The 15,353-nt window shown below is 49.7% G+C and overlaps 2 protein-coding genes across 3 annotated transcripts in view; both read left to right on the forward strand.

Moving 5' to 3' along the window:
* LOC309889461 (cilia- and flagella-associated protein 53-like) lies at window positions 1-8,308 on the forward strand (the record flags this gene model as incomplete). Its single annotated transcript, XM_082782318.1, has 8 exons — window positions 1-69; window positions 580-809; window positions 1,360-1,533; window positions 3,378-3,681; window positions 5,096-5,314; window positions 6,197-6,413; window positions 6,593-6,695; window positions 7,805-8,308. 8 exons carry the CDS (start codon window positions 1-3, stop codon window positions 8,049-8,051), a joined length of 1,563 nt encoding a protein of 520 aa, XP_082638444.1. The 3' UTR covers window positions 8,052-8,308.
* Window positions 8,309-10,081: 1,773 nt separating this feature from the next.
* The window catches only part of LOC309889438 (unconventional myosin-Vb-like), a 73,295-nt gene continuing 68,023 nt past the window's right edge, over window positions 10,082-15,353 (forward strand). For both annotated transcript variants that reach the window (XM_082782285.1, XM_082782284.1), the window contains exon 1: window positions 10,082-10,192. In XM_082782285.1, coding sequence (XP_082638411.1) covers window positions 10,166-10,192 — 27 coding nt within the window. In that variant the 5' untranslated portion in view covers window positions 10,082-10,165. The remainder of the gene's footprint in view (window positions 10,193-15,353) is intronic.

Genomic DNA, 15,353 nt, shown 5'->3' on the forward strand with positions numbered 1-15,353 from the left:
ATGACGGCGCGGAGGGGCGCGGGGTGGCGGCGGGAGGTGCTGGGGCCCTGCCCGCACTCTGTGGCGCTGGTGAGGGGCCGGGAGCCGTCACAGGGCTTGGAGGCTCCAAGCGGGTGCCTCTTGGTGTTGGGGTTGGCCGTGGGGCCAGCAGGAGGCGGGTGCGAGCCCGGGCTGGGGGCGTGTGGCCAGGTCGCAGGGGGGTAAGGCTGTCAGGGGGTGACAGCTGAGGTGGACGGGTTGAGGTTTAAGCTGTGAGGTGGGTAAACGGGCGGCGTGGAGCTCCTCGAGGCCTTTCGTGACGCTCTTGTGCTGTTTTTTGGCTGGATATGAGCCAGCAGTGTGCTCAGGTGGCCAAGAAGGCCGACAGCATCCTGGCTTGTCTCAGAAGCAGTGTGACCAGCAGGGCTAGGGAGGTGATCGTCCCCCTGTACTCAGCTCTGGTGAGGCTGCACCTCGAGTGCTGTGTTCAGTTTTGGGCCCCTCGCTACAAGAAGGACACCCTTATGTACTCGGTCCCCAATTGAATTAAAAAAAAAATAAAAAGGTGTAACTTCATCACTGCCATTCTTTCTGTTACAGAGAGCCAGGCCTCCTAAAGAGCGAAGAAATGACAATTTTGTCTTGGCCCGCAGAGACAGAGAAGAGGAGCTCCTGGAATACGCCGCTCTCCTCAAGCTCTACAACCGCTGCCGCAGCGTCCACGAGTGGCAGCAGCGCAACGAGCAGAAATGGCTGCACAGAGCCGTGCAGAGAAAGGTCGAGGCGGCGATGCAGGAGTGTCAGGCAGGGATTGATGACAGAAGAGAGAGGTAGCAAGGAATGAGCCCAAATCCGTGTCCGCCCGGCTGTTTTCCACTTAATTCTGTGCTTAGAGGGGTGATTATGGGGGGGAAAAACACTCAGCAGAGCTTGATTTTAGACGTTACCCCCGGTGTTATGGCATGGTCTGTGTTATTAAGCAACATAAAACGAAGAGGAGCTTTTGGGCTCTTGTCACCAGTACAACTCACAACAACAAAACCCTAAAAACCGAAACCACGACAGCACTGCGCTGTGCCGAGCTTCGGAAAGAAGTTTTCTCCGTTATTCTTTTGACAGCAAGCGGCTGTGAGCTGCGAGGAAGCCGCTGGGATCTTCTGGCCCTGCTCAGCGGGGCCACCTAGCGCGGGCTGCTCAGCACTGCGTCCCCTGCCGGGCTTTGGTGAGCTCCAGGCACGAAATTTCGGGGCAGCCTGGTGCTGTGTGGGGCCATCCTCGCGGAAGGGCGGCGTAAATGCGAGGGGAAGAGCGCGGTTCCTTACTTAATCACTCAACGGATAAATTATTCTGGTTTTTATTCGAGGGTTTTCTTCCCTTCAGGCTTCGCGAGCTTCTGGAGGCCGAGGAAAATAAATATTTTGCTGAGATGGAGGCATTTGAAGAAACCCTGCTGGAGAGGCAAGCGAAAATGAGGGAGCGAGCGAAATTATTGCGGGAGGAGAGGGAGAAAGAAAGGCAGCAGCTGGTGGCTGAAAAACGGGAGCAGCAATTCAGGTGGGTCCAGAACAACATCAAACAGAGTTGGGGGACGGAAATCCTAAAAGGCGATTTAACAAGAAGGTGACAGAAAGCGCAGAAATCCTTGTCCCGTGTGAGAATCCCCTGCCAAATTGGATGTTTTTGTAGTTCTTGGGTAGAGTTTTAGCTCAGTGGTATGAAAAGAGTTCCTGGAAGATTTATTTGGCCTAAATCCTGCTTCTTAAGCTCATATATGGCAAGCCCTTGGGAAGTTAGGGTTGCCCAAGGCTGCTGGCTTTATTTATTGCCCGCTTTTCCAGAATAAAGCTGTCGTGCAACCTGAAATTCCCTGCCCAGTCCTCCTGGATGCCAAGTTTGGCAACGACCTTTGAAGTCGTTGAGATTCGCGGGTGCTCCTCGGGTCCCGAGGCCTTGGCATCCCGTCTGACTCGTTCAATTCTTGGAAATCTGCTCGGCTGAGGGATGAAAATCGCGTTAATGGAAGCGGAATCATTTGAAACGTCGCTTCCGAGTCTCCCATGGTGGTAGGGAAATCTGCAGCACCTGCTTTTTTTTTTTTTTTTTCCCCTAAAAATTGGGGCTTTGTGTGCCAGCTGTGACCGAAATCTGCTCTATTTGTGGCGCCACTTGTTGCTGGCGTTCTTGGGAACCAGATAAATAGGGAACCTGACGCCAGCCTGCCCTTTTCCTGTGCAAAACTGAACGTTGAACCTTGTGGGAAGGGGTGGAGCGTTTCATCGTGGGCTTGAGCGGGCTTTTCTCTGCCCCACATTGGTGTCTTTAACAAAAACCAACCTGCAACATCTTAAAACTGGCATAAAATCTCAATCACCTCCTTTTTCTTGTGGTAATATCAGAAGCATTCATGCAGAGGACGTTGTTATCGCAGCGACTTTATACAACAGCCATAAAATGAATAAATAACTGGAAGGGGTGGGAAATAAACGCAGCTTCTGGCTTTGGGAAGCGGCTCCAGGCGGGCACAATTGGGACGTTAAGAAGCTTAGGGTAGCAAAGTGAGGAAGCAAAGCAGCCATCTGGGAGAGCAGATGTTTATAGGTCGCTCTCAAAGCTGCTCGAAAGAAATTCCTTTTGATGAAATCGAGCAATTCCAGAGGGATTTCGTAGTAAAAATTCGACCCGTGCCAAGCTTTGATTGAACTTCTCTTCTTCTCCGAGAATTCAATTAAATTCAGATGAGTTTAGAAAGGTGAAAAAGAAGAAGTCATTCTTTATCCTTTCGCTGCTGAGAGAACTTTGAACCCGCTGCGTTCAGGTGACACAGTTCTTTCTAACGATGCGTTTCCAATCTTAATTATGGCAATGTTTTTCCTCAGAACAGTTGAAAAACATTTTTCATGAATACCAATTAGTCCTGTAGTCCGTAATCACCAGTAACGACTACCTGGGAGTCGGAAGAAGGATCCCAGGGTTAGAAATATGTCCTGGTTTGAAAAGGGTTTGAAAAACACATTAAAGGGGTTTAAAAACACATTAAATGGGTTTAAAAACACATTAAAAACACAAAATGGGTTTAAAATGGGTTTAAAACCACATTTTTAAAAATGTTTGTTCAAGTTAAATTTAGTTTGGTCGTTTCTTTTCTTGCAGCTTCTATGAAATATCCCACAAAACTTCCGATTTAATGCAATTCTAGTGGTTCTTGTTCAACAGTGGGACCTAAATTTCTGCTCTTAAATAGTTTTCAGGTTGGGACTGAGCTTTCAAGCGACCTGTAAACTAGTCTAGGTCTTTATTTGAACGAAGAGCAACCTAAATGTTTGAGCAAGTGTGTTTTATACGTTATAAATATGCATATTCATATAAAAAAACCCACATAATTCATGCTCTGACTCCAGAGAACGATGCGATGAGCTCCGCGCGCAGCGGATGAAGCAGCATCAGAGGGAATTGTGCACGGAGCGGCTGGCCCAGCTGACTCTGAAGGAGGAACTGAAAAAACAGCAGCAGGAGGAGGAGGAGATGTTCGCAGAGCTTTGGAAGGAGGACAGGTTGGCTAAGGAAAGGCGAGAGGCGGTGGATATGCAGAAATCATCCAAACAGAAGCGGGAAATCCTGGACGTCCTCGGCGCCCAGGTAGCGGTGCTCAGCGCTCAGAAAGAGGAGGAGAAGCGGCTGAAGGAAGAAGAGGCTCGATTGCTGGTAATTTCCAGATCATCCTCAATTCAGTACTCTTTGAAAATCCCTTTTCAGTACTCTTTGAAAATCCCTTTCCCCCCTGCAGGGGGAGCTTGCAGTGTAGCTGAGCCGACTTCGGCGGAGCAGCATTTAGCGTTGACTTCGTGATTTATTTCAAATTTCATCTTCGTTTTGCAGCTATCGGTGCGTAGCAATTGACTGGTCACGCAGGGCACCGAAAGATAAATATCCCACTGCTTTTTTAAAAAATAATGACAGGAAGGAATCGGAAGCTCTGAAAATCCTGGCTGTAAAACATCAAAGTTCTTATGCCAAGCTCGATTGCAATGTTTCACTCGTTTAAAATGATGCAGAAAAAAATTCTTTTCTTGTAACGACTTCTAAGGAACTTCCAGATCCTCCGAAACTAAAACCACTTCTACTTAAGTGGCCTTTTGAGAGAAAAAAATAGAAGAAACAGAAATAGAAAAAGAAGTTAGAATAGGAGACTTCGTAGCTTCCCCTGAAGACAGCTGTCTTGAGCTCCATCAGGAACAGAAATTTCTGGTGAAGTGGTTTAATTTCTGGAAGAAACAAAAAGCTTTTTTCTGATGCGTTTTAGGAGATTTATTTACGCTTTGAAGGAGCCATAATATTTAAAAAGAGGTTAAGAAAAAGCAGCGTATACCTCGGAGAAAGCTGAGGCCTTGTTTCGGACACCTGTAGCTAAGTTAATGATGGGCATGTGCTGTTAACAGCTTGTAAACTTAGCATAATTCATGAGTATTCGTGGTTAAGTTACTTTATTGGTGCTGTTTTGGGACTTTTTTAGCTGAATAATCTTGAATACACATACACAAGTTTGATCTCAAGTCTGTATTTTTATTTTTTCATTGGTTCTTTCTTAAGAACTCAGCTTTATTGCCCGTTTTTCTGTTCTTTCCTGTATAAAATGGAATGATTTGAGGCCAGGAAAATTCAACAGCTGCCCGTTATTTAATTACATCGTAATAAAAAGAAGCAATTACTCACTTTATGCCCAACAGAGATGTGCTCTGAACAGATAACATCCAGAAATGGGAGGAACACGCGGTTCTGTTACTGAGTAGAGGTTGTGGCTGTGTTTAAAGAGTTGGATGTAGATTAAACGTGCTGCAGGGATACAGATTTCTCCGAAGAGATGTCTGTCTGCCTGCCTGAAGTATTTGGAGTGGGGATGTCAGGCATTCCTGTGATAATTAAAGAGAAAATCCTGAATTTTTAAGGAGCAACACGGTAAAACATTCGTGTTTTAACAACTTTAATGGACGACACTCTCTAAAATTCTTTTTTCTTAGAAATAAATGGTTTTTAATATTTATCTTTGCTCTTCGGTGTTCCAAATAAACTCATCCTAGTGGTCACTTTGTTTGAAGCTGGCTATTTTTCCCTTTTGTAGGAAGAACAGCAGCAGCTGCTGAAACTAGAAAATGAGAAACTTCAAATGGAGAAATTACAGAAGCAGAAGGAATGCAGGGAGATGTTGCTCGGCGCAGCAGAGGACAGGAGGAAGCGGCTTAATGAAGAAAAAGAAGGCGAGCTTGCCCTCGAGATGAAAACCTTAGAAAAATCGCCTTGGAAACCTGAGGAAGACCCCGAGGAGAAAACCAGGAGGAAAGTAAGGGCTACAGGTTTGAATTGTGAACTTTTGGGCCAAAACCTCACCTGGACTAATTTTGTTGCTCTTTGTGGAGCCGCACAGTGTAAAAGAGATCAGACACGAGAACTTTTCTGTGATCAAGTCGATTCTTTTGTCGCATAACCTGTTGCCTCTCTTCCTGCCAGCACTCTGCTTTCAAAAAAAACCCCATTATCTCTTAAAATCACAGCAAGGACTTTAAATCCCATCTTGCAGGCAGCAAAGCTACCAGGCTTGATGAAAAATTGGGGGTTTATAGCAAATCCTGGCCTCCTGCCCCTCCACGCTGATTTCCTTCTGCATAAACCACGTGAGGTTTTTAGTCCTTACGCTGCATGGTTGTAAGGGAGATTAGGGAAGATTTTGTCTGTCTCCCGGACCTGATTTATTAAATATTTGTGATTGCAGAGGAAAGTAAATATTTGCCACGTTCTGGTTTATTAGACTGCCAAGAAACAGTTTTAGATGTTTTATTATTAGCTGGATATATAGGTGCAAAATTTCCCATGGAATATCTCGGGGAGGCTACGAAGCCATGGACGTGTCTCACTTTTTGCACCTAGAACAAGTAGATTGCCCAACTTGGAGGTGAAAAATGATTTCAGAGTAACTAAGACCGAGCAGGGAGCTGCGTTCCTTACTCTGCACGAGGTATTTGGAAGCTCACGTGGGTTAGGGATGTTTTATAAACTTCTTCTGTGATCAGAAAACGCATTTCTGCACGGCTCTTCTGGGCTTGGAACGCAGCTCGAGGTTTCTGCTTCCCACACGGGCCACAAACCGCCGCTTCTCTTCGCTTTTTTTGAAGTGTATCTTTAAATTCTTGAACTCAGATCTGCAAATGTGTGCGTGTGCTTGCAGCAAGAGCTGTTCAAGGAGCAACAGGCTTACCGGGCGCACCTGGCTCAGCAGCTGGAGGAGGAAAACGAGCGAGAAAAAGAAGTGGACAAGCTCCTCGAGGAAGAGAGGGCGAAGGTTTGGGCCAAGAAGGCTGAGCAAACGCGGTTGGAAAAGGAGGCTAGAGAGCAGCTCCTGAAAAACGTCCTGGATACGAGGCAGCTCCAGATTGAGGAGAAGAGTAAGTGATAACAGCTGCTTGTGCACCAAAATTACTGCATAAATGTGAAGCTTCCCATATTTTTGGGTGCCTCTTCGGAAAGGACAAAGCTCAGGCTTGCTGTTTAGGCTGAGACTTTTTAGACTTTTATCTTCTAAAAGTCTTTTTGTGTTTTTTTTTTGTTTTTTTTTTTTTTACAGTGCAGAGAAACGCGAAGGAGCAGGAAGAGCTCGCTCAGGAGAAGCAGTCACTAGCAGAGGCCGTGGCAGAACTCAAACGTGTGGAGGAAGAAAAACATGCCAGGTATTTTTCCTTCTGCCCGTTGGCTCGGTGCATTGCGGATCAACCTTTTTGAAGCGTGTGGGTTGGAGAATTCTCGCTCGTAATTAGCTTTGTAGGAACGCTGGGGAGTTTCTTTTTTTTTTTCCTTTCCCTTTTTTTCCCTATCGGTTCCCGACTGCGTTTTTCTGTTTATCAAACGCGTCCCCTCGCGTTCGGAGCCGCTGAGAGGCGAGGAGGGAGGCTTAATGAAAGGTTAAGTCATTGCTTACCCTCCTCAGCTTATTGCCAAACCTCACCCACACTCCTCCCTTCAACAACCGCGGCGTCAGGCAGCAAAACACCAAAAAACCCACCAGACCCCATCGCCCAGCTGCGTGGCTTTCCCCTTCCCTTGCAGTTCCTTCGGGGCGAGAACGTTTTCGTTTCGCAGTAGCCGCAACGTTCCTCTGGGTGTCGTGCAAAACCCAGCACCGAGGGCTTTATTTCTCCCGTTCCCGTTTCCCTTTTTGGACTTCTGCCCTTTCTCCACACCCGTTTATGGGACGTGACCGGGTAAACTCCTTCCAGAGCCAATACCTCTTGCCTCAACTGATACATTTCTTGAAAACACATCTCCTGGATGTGGCAGATATCTCACCCTCTGCCAGGAAACATCCCTGATTTCTTCTGCCAGCCATTTCCCACGGCGTTAGCACAACGAGCCTGGGCCCTGCCTCGCCTGTTGGCAGAAACCCGTTGTTATCTTCGCCACGAGGGAGTGGAAACTGGGTGTGAGGCTGCTTCAGCAGTGAGCCAGAGCTCGGGGAGGACTGAAACCTGACGCGTTTGCTCCCCTTTCTGCCACTGCGAGGGGCGGAGGAAGGCGTGCTGATGGCAAGGGGTGCTTCTTGCTCTTTTATTTCTCATTAAGCACGAATTTTGCGGTCTGCTCTGTAAAATACAACAGAATTTGTGCTCTGAACAGCGATTAATTTGCTTGTAGTAGCACAAGTTAACTCTCTTCTCCTAAGAAGAGTTTTGAACCTTCCTTTGGTCCGAGGTTGAATGATAACAGATTAAAAAAGTTTTTTTTTTTCTTTTTTTTTTTAACCCAACACTTCATAAATAATCTATTTCCCTGTCGTTTCCAGGAAACTGAAGGAAGCAAAAGAATACCAAGAGCAGCTCAGGGCTCAGATTGCCCATCAGCAACGGGCCCGTGATGCTGAGGAAGAAGAGAAGAAGCAAGAATACGAGCTGGGCCTAGCAGAAGAGCGAGCTTACCAGGAAAGGATCCAGGACGCTCTCTCAAGGCCTGACGAGAAACTGGCAAAAATTCACCCTTTGAGAAGAAAACTCACGTCTACCTCCCAAGATCACTTAACTATGACATTTTAACTCACTCTAGGTTGCCTTTAAAAACCTTTTCTAGGCGTGTTTGTAACCGATTTGGGTTTGACCCCTCTCCGCTGCGACACTCAGAATATTTCACTGGCAAATACAAGAAATATATTTTTTAATTTTTTTTTCCCACTGTCCTTTTTTCTAAAAAAAAAAATAAAAATCAAAGCGTGTGACGTTTTAATACAAAAATACTTCATGTTCTCTGCGATGTAATGATGATGATGACGTGAAGGATATGCAGGCGTTATTTAAAATAAAAAAAAAAAATAAAAAATTGTAGAGGACGTTCAGCAAACTTTTATTAAAACACCTTTCGAGCTGCAAATATTGGCAAAACCTTTTTTTTTGTGTCGAGACAAAAGGTGCTCGGCGTTTTATCTTCCTTTTCCTTGTTAAATCTACAGAGCTATTTTACTTTAGCTAGACAGCAAAGAGTGCATATTCTGATAGCTGAAACCTCTTTTTGGGCAGATATAATTGTGCAGATCCGAGGAAATCCTTTTCTTGGAAAAAAAAAAGGTGATTATTTATCCTTTTGGTGGCAACTCTGCCTCTTTGGACCGTCTTGGATCGCCTCCGGTGCCCCAGTCTGAATGTACAGGTGCTCGGTCCCACGTTCTGTCATCTTTTAAGGCAAAGCAGCCTTAAAAGTAGTTAATTAATGGCCAGATTGTGGTTTTTTAAACGTTTCTTCCACCTTTTTCTTCCTCCTCACCTTCTGTTTTCAGGCTTCAGCTGCCTGTTGGTGAATACCAGCACGCTTGGCTGCTTGTTTTGTGGGGATATGAGTGGAGGAGCTGAAAAATAGCTGGGATTAGAGCTCAGGAATCCCTGCTGAGGTAGTTTCATCAATCCAGAGAGCCCGGGCAGCCACAGGTCTCTGCTCTCACCGCTAGCTCAAATTGGCAGGATGATTAAGAGATTAATTTCCTTGACTGCTACGGCCCCGCATAAGCGATGTAGATTTTATTTACTGCCCTGCCCCATGTTTGGAAAAAAAAAACAAAACAAAACAAAACTTCTCCTGCTGTGAAGTTTTGGGGCCAAATTTTGGGGTTGTACGCGTTTACGTTCGCTACGGAGGCGATGAGATGAAAAAAAAAGGAATTTTCTTCTTGCTTCTTTTACTTTTCCCGGGCTGCTTGGGGTTTCAAAGGGGGGATCTGAATTAGGACTCGTATTTTTCAGGTGGCTGTAGGCAGAAATCCATCCCAAAAGCCTTCCTACACCTCCCTAAAACCCAGGGGGATGATATTAATTGGAAATTTTGCGTCGTCACCCCCAGCTCTTCCTTTAATGCCCCCTAATAATGGCAAATAAACGGATTCTGGTTATGGGGTGAGCGAGGACGAACTGCTCCCTGCCACCCCGGGGAGGGCACGCGTCTCCTGTGTGCTTCCCAGGAAGCTGCTGGCTCTGTTTTGAGGGGAAAAAGAGGGAATCTGGCTCATTTTCACACCTTTGATGTGAACGGGAGAGGTTTTAGGGTCGCTTCCCCTTCAGTATTAGGGGTTTCCGTCTCCCGAGGGGATAACCTCCGGCAGGAGGAGGGAGAGGCTGGGGGAAAAAAGCTTGAAAACGGTAAAAGGGGGGGGGGGGTGATCATTAAAGGGGGGTGGAAATAAAGGGGCGACGGAGATAAAAGGGGGACGGAGATAAAAGGGGGGGGGTGATAATTAAAGGGCGGTGATGCTAAAAAGGGGGATGATGCTGATGATGAAAACGCTGATAACGATACTAAAACCGGTGAAAATGATAAAAACGGCTGCGACAAAGAAAAAATAAAAATGAAAAAGTGGGGAAAACCAAGGTGGCATCCCATAATATGGGCTGGGGCGAGGAGCCGGCACCCAGGAAGTCCTGCGGAGCAGCCGAGCCTTTTACCTGAGCGGGGCGCGGCGGAGGCGGTGCTGCCTCCTCCTCCTCCTCCTCCTCCTCTTCCTCCTCCTCCTCCTCCTCCCTCTCCGGCTGCGGGTGTAAAGGTCGCTCTGTCGCCCTGTCGCCCTATAGGGCCGGCAGCCCACCCCATATCCCCCCCCCAAAACCCTAAAAAGCCCCCGCGAGCTGCCGGCCCCATGCCCCGCGCCTAGCGCTGCCCGTGCCCGGCCATGTCCGCAGCTCAGCTCTACACCAAGGTGAGCCGAGGGCTTTTTTGGGGGAAGATCGGTGGCTTTTGGGGTCGTTTCGCTCTGGGGAAAAGGGGGCAGCAACTTGCCTGCCCCATAGACACCCCCCCCCCCCCCTTTATCCCTCTCCATCCCTCCCCTTGCGCCGCACCCGCGCCCCGACGCGCGGCTCCCCGCGGGGCTCGCCGGCGTTTTTGGGGGCAAAAAAGGCGATTTTGGCCCCGTCGATCCCAAAAGGGGCTCGAAAGGTGCGGCTCCGAGCCTCTCCTCTTCCCGTCCGGGAACTTTTTTTAGGGGAATTCTTCCCCTCCTTGCCTGAAACACGGGGCTTGGGGAGAGGGAAGGAGGAAACCTCCCGGCGGCGGAGCGCTCCCGGCTTCCTCGGTGGATTTCCCTCCGGCTTTGGCAAATCCCAACAAATCCCAAATGCTTCCTTTTTGCCTTTTTTTCGCTTTTTTTCCTCTTTTTTTTCAGCAGCGGGCGAGGCTGAGCCGCTTCCTCCTGGCAAGCAGGGAGGGGAACATGGCCGATGGGCGAGAGAGGAGCCCAGATTTGTGCCCCACGGGAGGCTGCCACCCAGCCCGGGGGCTGCTTTTAGGGCTAGGAGAGGTGGCACTTGGATTTTTTGGGGCTTTTCTGCTCTTTTTTTTCTTCTCTTTTTCTCTTTTTTTTCAATTTCTCCCCTCGCGGCTCGCTCCCAGCAGGTCGGCAACCGCTCCGGATAAGCAAATGGCATTTGCATGGCAGGGTGGAGGTGAGGTGCAGGGGAAAAAAAAAAAGAAAAAAGGAAGAAAAAGGGGGAAAAAAGTGCCCTTGGGATTGCCCCTTCGACCTGCAAAGGGTTTGGGGTGACGCCTGGTACCGTGGAGCCACCGTTGTGGGGTCCCCTACTGCTGTGGGGACGTGCGAGGCGAGAAAAGTTTTTGGCTTTAAAATCTTTTTATGCTGGCAGACGGAGAGATGCCGGCATCGCCTGCTGTAATAACGAGGATTTTAGGGTTTTAAGGAGGATTTTTAAGGGTTTTCTTCCCCGGAGCGCGGTCAGGGTGGATGGGGGGACGCTGCTGGGCTGGCAGCAGCCCTTTCAAGGAGTGGTTTTCGGTCTCCCAGCTCCAACTTCGCTGCGGGTTCCTGCTCCTGCACCCAGCTCAGGCAGCCCTTATGTAATTTGGGGTCGGGCACCGCTTATTTTCGGGTTTCTTTTCGGGGCTGCCCACGCGGCACGGCTGCGGGATGAACGGCGAGTTTGGCAGCTCGTCCTTTGAACCCCTTGTGAACGTGAAAATCCCCGGTGGATTCAGCTGACCGATTTACTCCCTTTTCGGGAGCCCTCCTGAACCAAAATTTTGGGTTTTCCACGGAGAAATCTCCGGGGGGATCCCAAATGGAGATGGGATCAGATTCATCTCCATGGCCCCGGGGAGGAGGCTCGCCGCGAGCCCTGCTCTGTCCCTATCTGTGGGCAGGTTGTAATGCTCGGGTTAGCTGATTATGAACTTGATCATTAGATTAATTAGCCCGGGTTGTGCATTTTTACTCTAACTCAATTAGGTTTGTGTGTTAAAAGGGTGCGAGGTGCCAGTGGGTGATCCCATGGCTGTCCTGCGAGGCACCTGGGATGTTATGGGGATTCGGTAACCACCCTTGTGCTCCGTTTTCAATTGATTTTTAATCATAACGAGATTCCTGATGAGCTTCGGGGCTGATCCAGGGCATCAAGGGGAGGTTTTGGGGCAGGGTTTGGCCGTGCCGCTTGCCCATCAGCGGGGCAGGTTGGAGCCGTGCGTGGTTCGGGGCGCAGCTTCGGCTGAGACCTCTCAGAGACCTTCAGCTTCCACGTGAAGCTCGCAGGAGGTCTCCTGGGCCCTTGTGGGATGAGTAGAGCTCATTTAGTGCTCGTTAAGCCACGCTGATAAACGTTTTACCCCGAGGAGCTTAGCAGGCAGGAGAGGAACCTGCCCTGGAAACATCGGCAGCTGTGAACTCCTGGGGAAGGCCCTTTTTGCATCCCGTGACCCTTCAGAAGGCAGGGCTGGCGTTTAATAAGGAGATAATTAGCAGCTGTGCCTAATTAGGAGCCGGTGAGTGGCTCCCAAGCAGCCGGTGTGCATCAAGCTTCAAGCACGTGGGGCTCCGCGTTGGTAAATAGTTTTGGGGGGAGAGCCCGGGTGGGTTTTGCTTGCTCCTATTCCTGTGCCCCACAGGAATTCGGTGCCACTGGGTCCTAGCAGAAGAGGGAAGCGAGTAGGGGAGGCGTGGAGCCACGGAGGGCTCCCTTTTGTATAAAAATAACGAAATAAGAAACGGAATAAAACGTGTCCCAGGTGGAGAAGGGCTGGAGCTTTGTGGGACCGAGCGCCGGCACCGTGCTGGGGCTGCTCGCGCGCTCCCAGCGCGGCCCCGGCTTCCTCTTGGCCTCTTGCTGATGCTGCTAAAACGCAGCCAAGGCAGCTCAATCCCTCTAAGCCCGGGCAGATGCCGGCGTTGTCCCGTAATGGGATAAGAGGGGAAACGTCCCTCCCTCCGCGAGCTTCGCCTCCAGAGACGCTCGGATTTGCGGCGTGGGGCTCGCGGTCACCGCAGGGCCGAGCACGTCGAAACTCCTTTGAATCACCCCGTGGATGAGGTTGTAGAGAAAGGAGCAGAGAGCCGGGCTTGGCCTTGGGGTGGTTGTTGGAAGCACGGCCCTAAAAGAGCCCGGCTTCAGCTCGGGGGTGGACTTTGCACCCTCCGAGGCGCAATAAACGGCCGATAGCGGGGGGTTACCCTCTGCTCTTCGACCTCTTCTGCAAACAGCACGGCTGGGATCAGGAAAAGGACTGCAGCAAAATTCGGAGCCCTGGCAGGCAGCGGAGATCTCTGCTCTTGGCCAAGGACGAGGCTTCTTGCTTGGGGTTGCCCGGCTTTGTCTTCTTGGGGATGGGCACCCAGGCGAACCTGTGTCCTCGCCCTGCCCCTCCATACCCTTCCGGAGGCGTGACCTGCTCCTGGGATGTGTTAAACGCGTTTAAAGGCTTGTCTGGTGGCTGAATCACAGCCCTCGCTCCTCCGAATGACATGTTGCATCCCAGGAATGCGCCCTAACGGGTTGCGCCTCTTCAAACCCGAAGACCCTCGGATATGTTTTAGAGTCCCTCTTCCAAATTTCCAAGGGCAGCACTGGGGACGTCCAGCTTGGTGCAGAAACCCCACGAGGATGGTTTCTTGGGGCCGAGGCAAACCTTTAGCTGCCTTTTTGTCCCAGAGAGCCGGAGCGCCGACGTGCTTCTGAGCAAATCGGTGTCAAAAAACCGTGGAAAATGAATAAAAAAAGGTGTGGGGTGGCACTTAGAGCACACAGGAAAGCAAGAGGTGAGGCTGCTTTGCCTTTTATTTTCTGTTTAATCTGGAGATGGGGTTTGGATGTGGGAAGGGGTTTGCCCACGTGCTGAATGTTGTAGTTGACGTCCCCGGCGAGCGGAAGGTACCGCAAGGCAGCGAGGGGATGCGGAGATACCGAGCTGATAGGAGCGGTGACTTTCAATCTAATTCAGTCTAATTAAGCCGAGAGCCTCCCTGGTGGGTTTCTGCTTCTTAATTAAACTCTGAGCTCTGCTAACCCGGGCGCTGCGCTGGTTTTGGGGCAGGGAGCAGGGCGGAGGAGCTGTACCCACCGAGAGCTCTCCTGCAGGGTTTTTATGGCCCTTGGCGTTACAAACGCCCTGGCCAGAGGGATAGGAAGGCTGAAATACCGGGGTTGAAATGTGCTCGGTTTTCTTTTTCCTTTTCCTTTTTACGCCTCTTGTCATTTGGACCCATCCCAGGTGGGGTGACAACTGGTTCCTCCCTGCACAGTGGCGAGACGAGCCCTTACGTTCCCCCTACCCCGCTTTCTTTTTAAAAAGGAAACAAATAATAAAAAAAAACAGGGTGTTTTAAGCATGTAAATCCAAATATTGACGTGTTTCAAGTGAAATTAAAGCTCTGGTGCTTTGCAGAGCTCAACAGCAGCCACCCTCCAGCCCCGCTGTGCTCGGAGGTTTTAGGGGCACGGTCCCGCGATGCTGGATGGAGGCGAGTGGCTTTGTGGACCCTAAAGGATCCCTTTGCTCAGGGGAAACCCGTTTGGTTTTCCAGGTTCTCCGCGCTCTCACGGTGGTATTTTTATTTTTTAATTGGAAAAAAAAAAGTGCTCGCGGCCCGGTGCAAAGTTTGGGGTCACGTGGAGTGAATGAGCAGAAGGCAAGCCCGGCTGCTGTTGGCTAAACTTTGCCCGGCTCTCATCTAATCGCTCATTCGGGCTTTAAATAATGGCCAGGGTGACCCATTTTTTGCTGTCCCTGTGCTAGGGGATGCCTGGATGTCGTAGCTGGTGGAGGAAAGCGAGAAAATCCCCGAGACTTCGGTGGGCGAGCGTGGATTTAACTATTGAATCTTTCCATTCATAACTTGGCGAGGTTTCGGCCTCTGGAGGTGGTTTCTCATCGTTACGCATTGCCAGAATCAAGTCTGAACGTTTCTAAAGGAACGAAAACAATTAAAAAAAAATAATATAATAATAAAACCATTTCGTGTTCTCCGGTAATATTTTGGGGGCAATCCGCTTGGCAACTCTTTTATCCAGCCTGCCATCTCTCGCCTGAGAAACCTCTTTGATGTGGCTCATTCAGGGGAAAAATGGCATTACACGCCGCCTCAATCACTCAGATGTCAGCGAGGATATTGCCTTGGACTAAGCGGGGGAAATTTGGGAAGGTTCAGTAATGCCGGGAGACGTGACCCACTTTTGGAGAAACGTTTTTTTTTTTTTTTTTTTTCAGACCGCGGAGCTTGTGCCGCGCGACGGGGGAGGGCGAAACGTTTCGCTGGGGAGGAATTAGGATTTCCTCCTCTTAATTGTGCTGGCCCTATTCCAGCTGGAGGACGGGTTTCCCAAACCCCGTTCTTTCGACAGCCGGGTTAAAAGCTTCGAGCAGCTTTACCAAGCAGAGCAGCGCTTTCCCCGGGTTGTTTTAGCAGCACCTGGCTTCATCCTCTGAGAACAGGTTGAAGGGGCCAGGGATCAGGTTGAGCTGCTTCCCGAAGAAAAAGAGCCCTTGTGCAAGGCCGTCCCTTGGGGATTCTCCCCGGGACGGCAGCCGAAATGTCTTTTGGCAGCTGAAATGCGTGAGGGAGGCGAAAAGGCTGGGCA

The sequence above is a fragment of the Aythya marila genome (assembly GCF_965140915.1).
Source record: "Aythya marila genome assembly, chromosome: W".
NCBI classification, from domain to species: Eukaryota; Metazoa; Chordata; class Aves; order Anseriformes; family Anatidae; genus Aythya; species Aythya marila.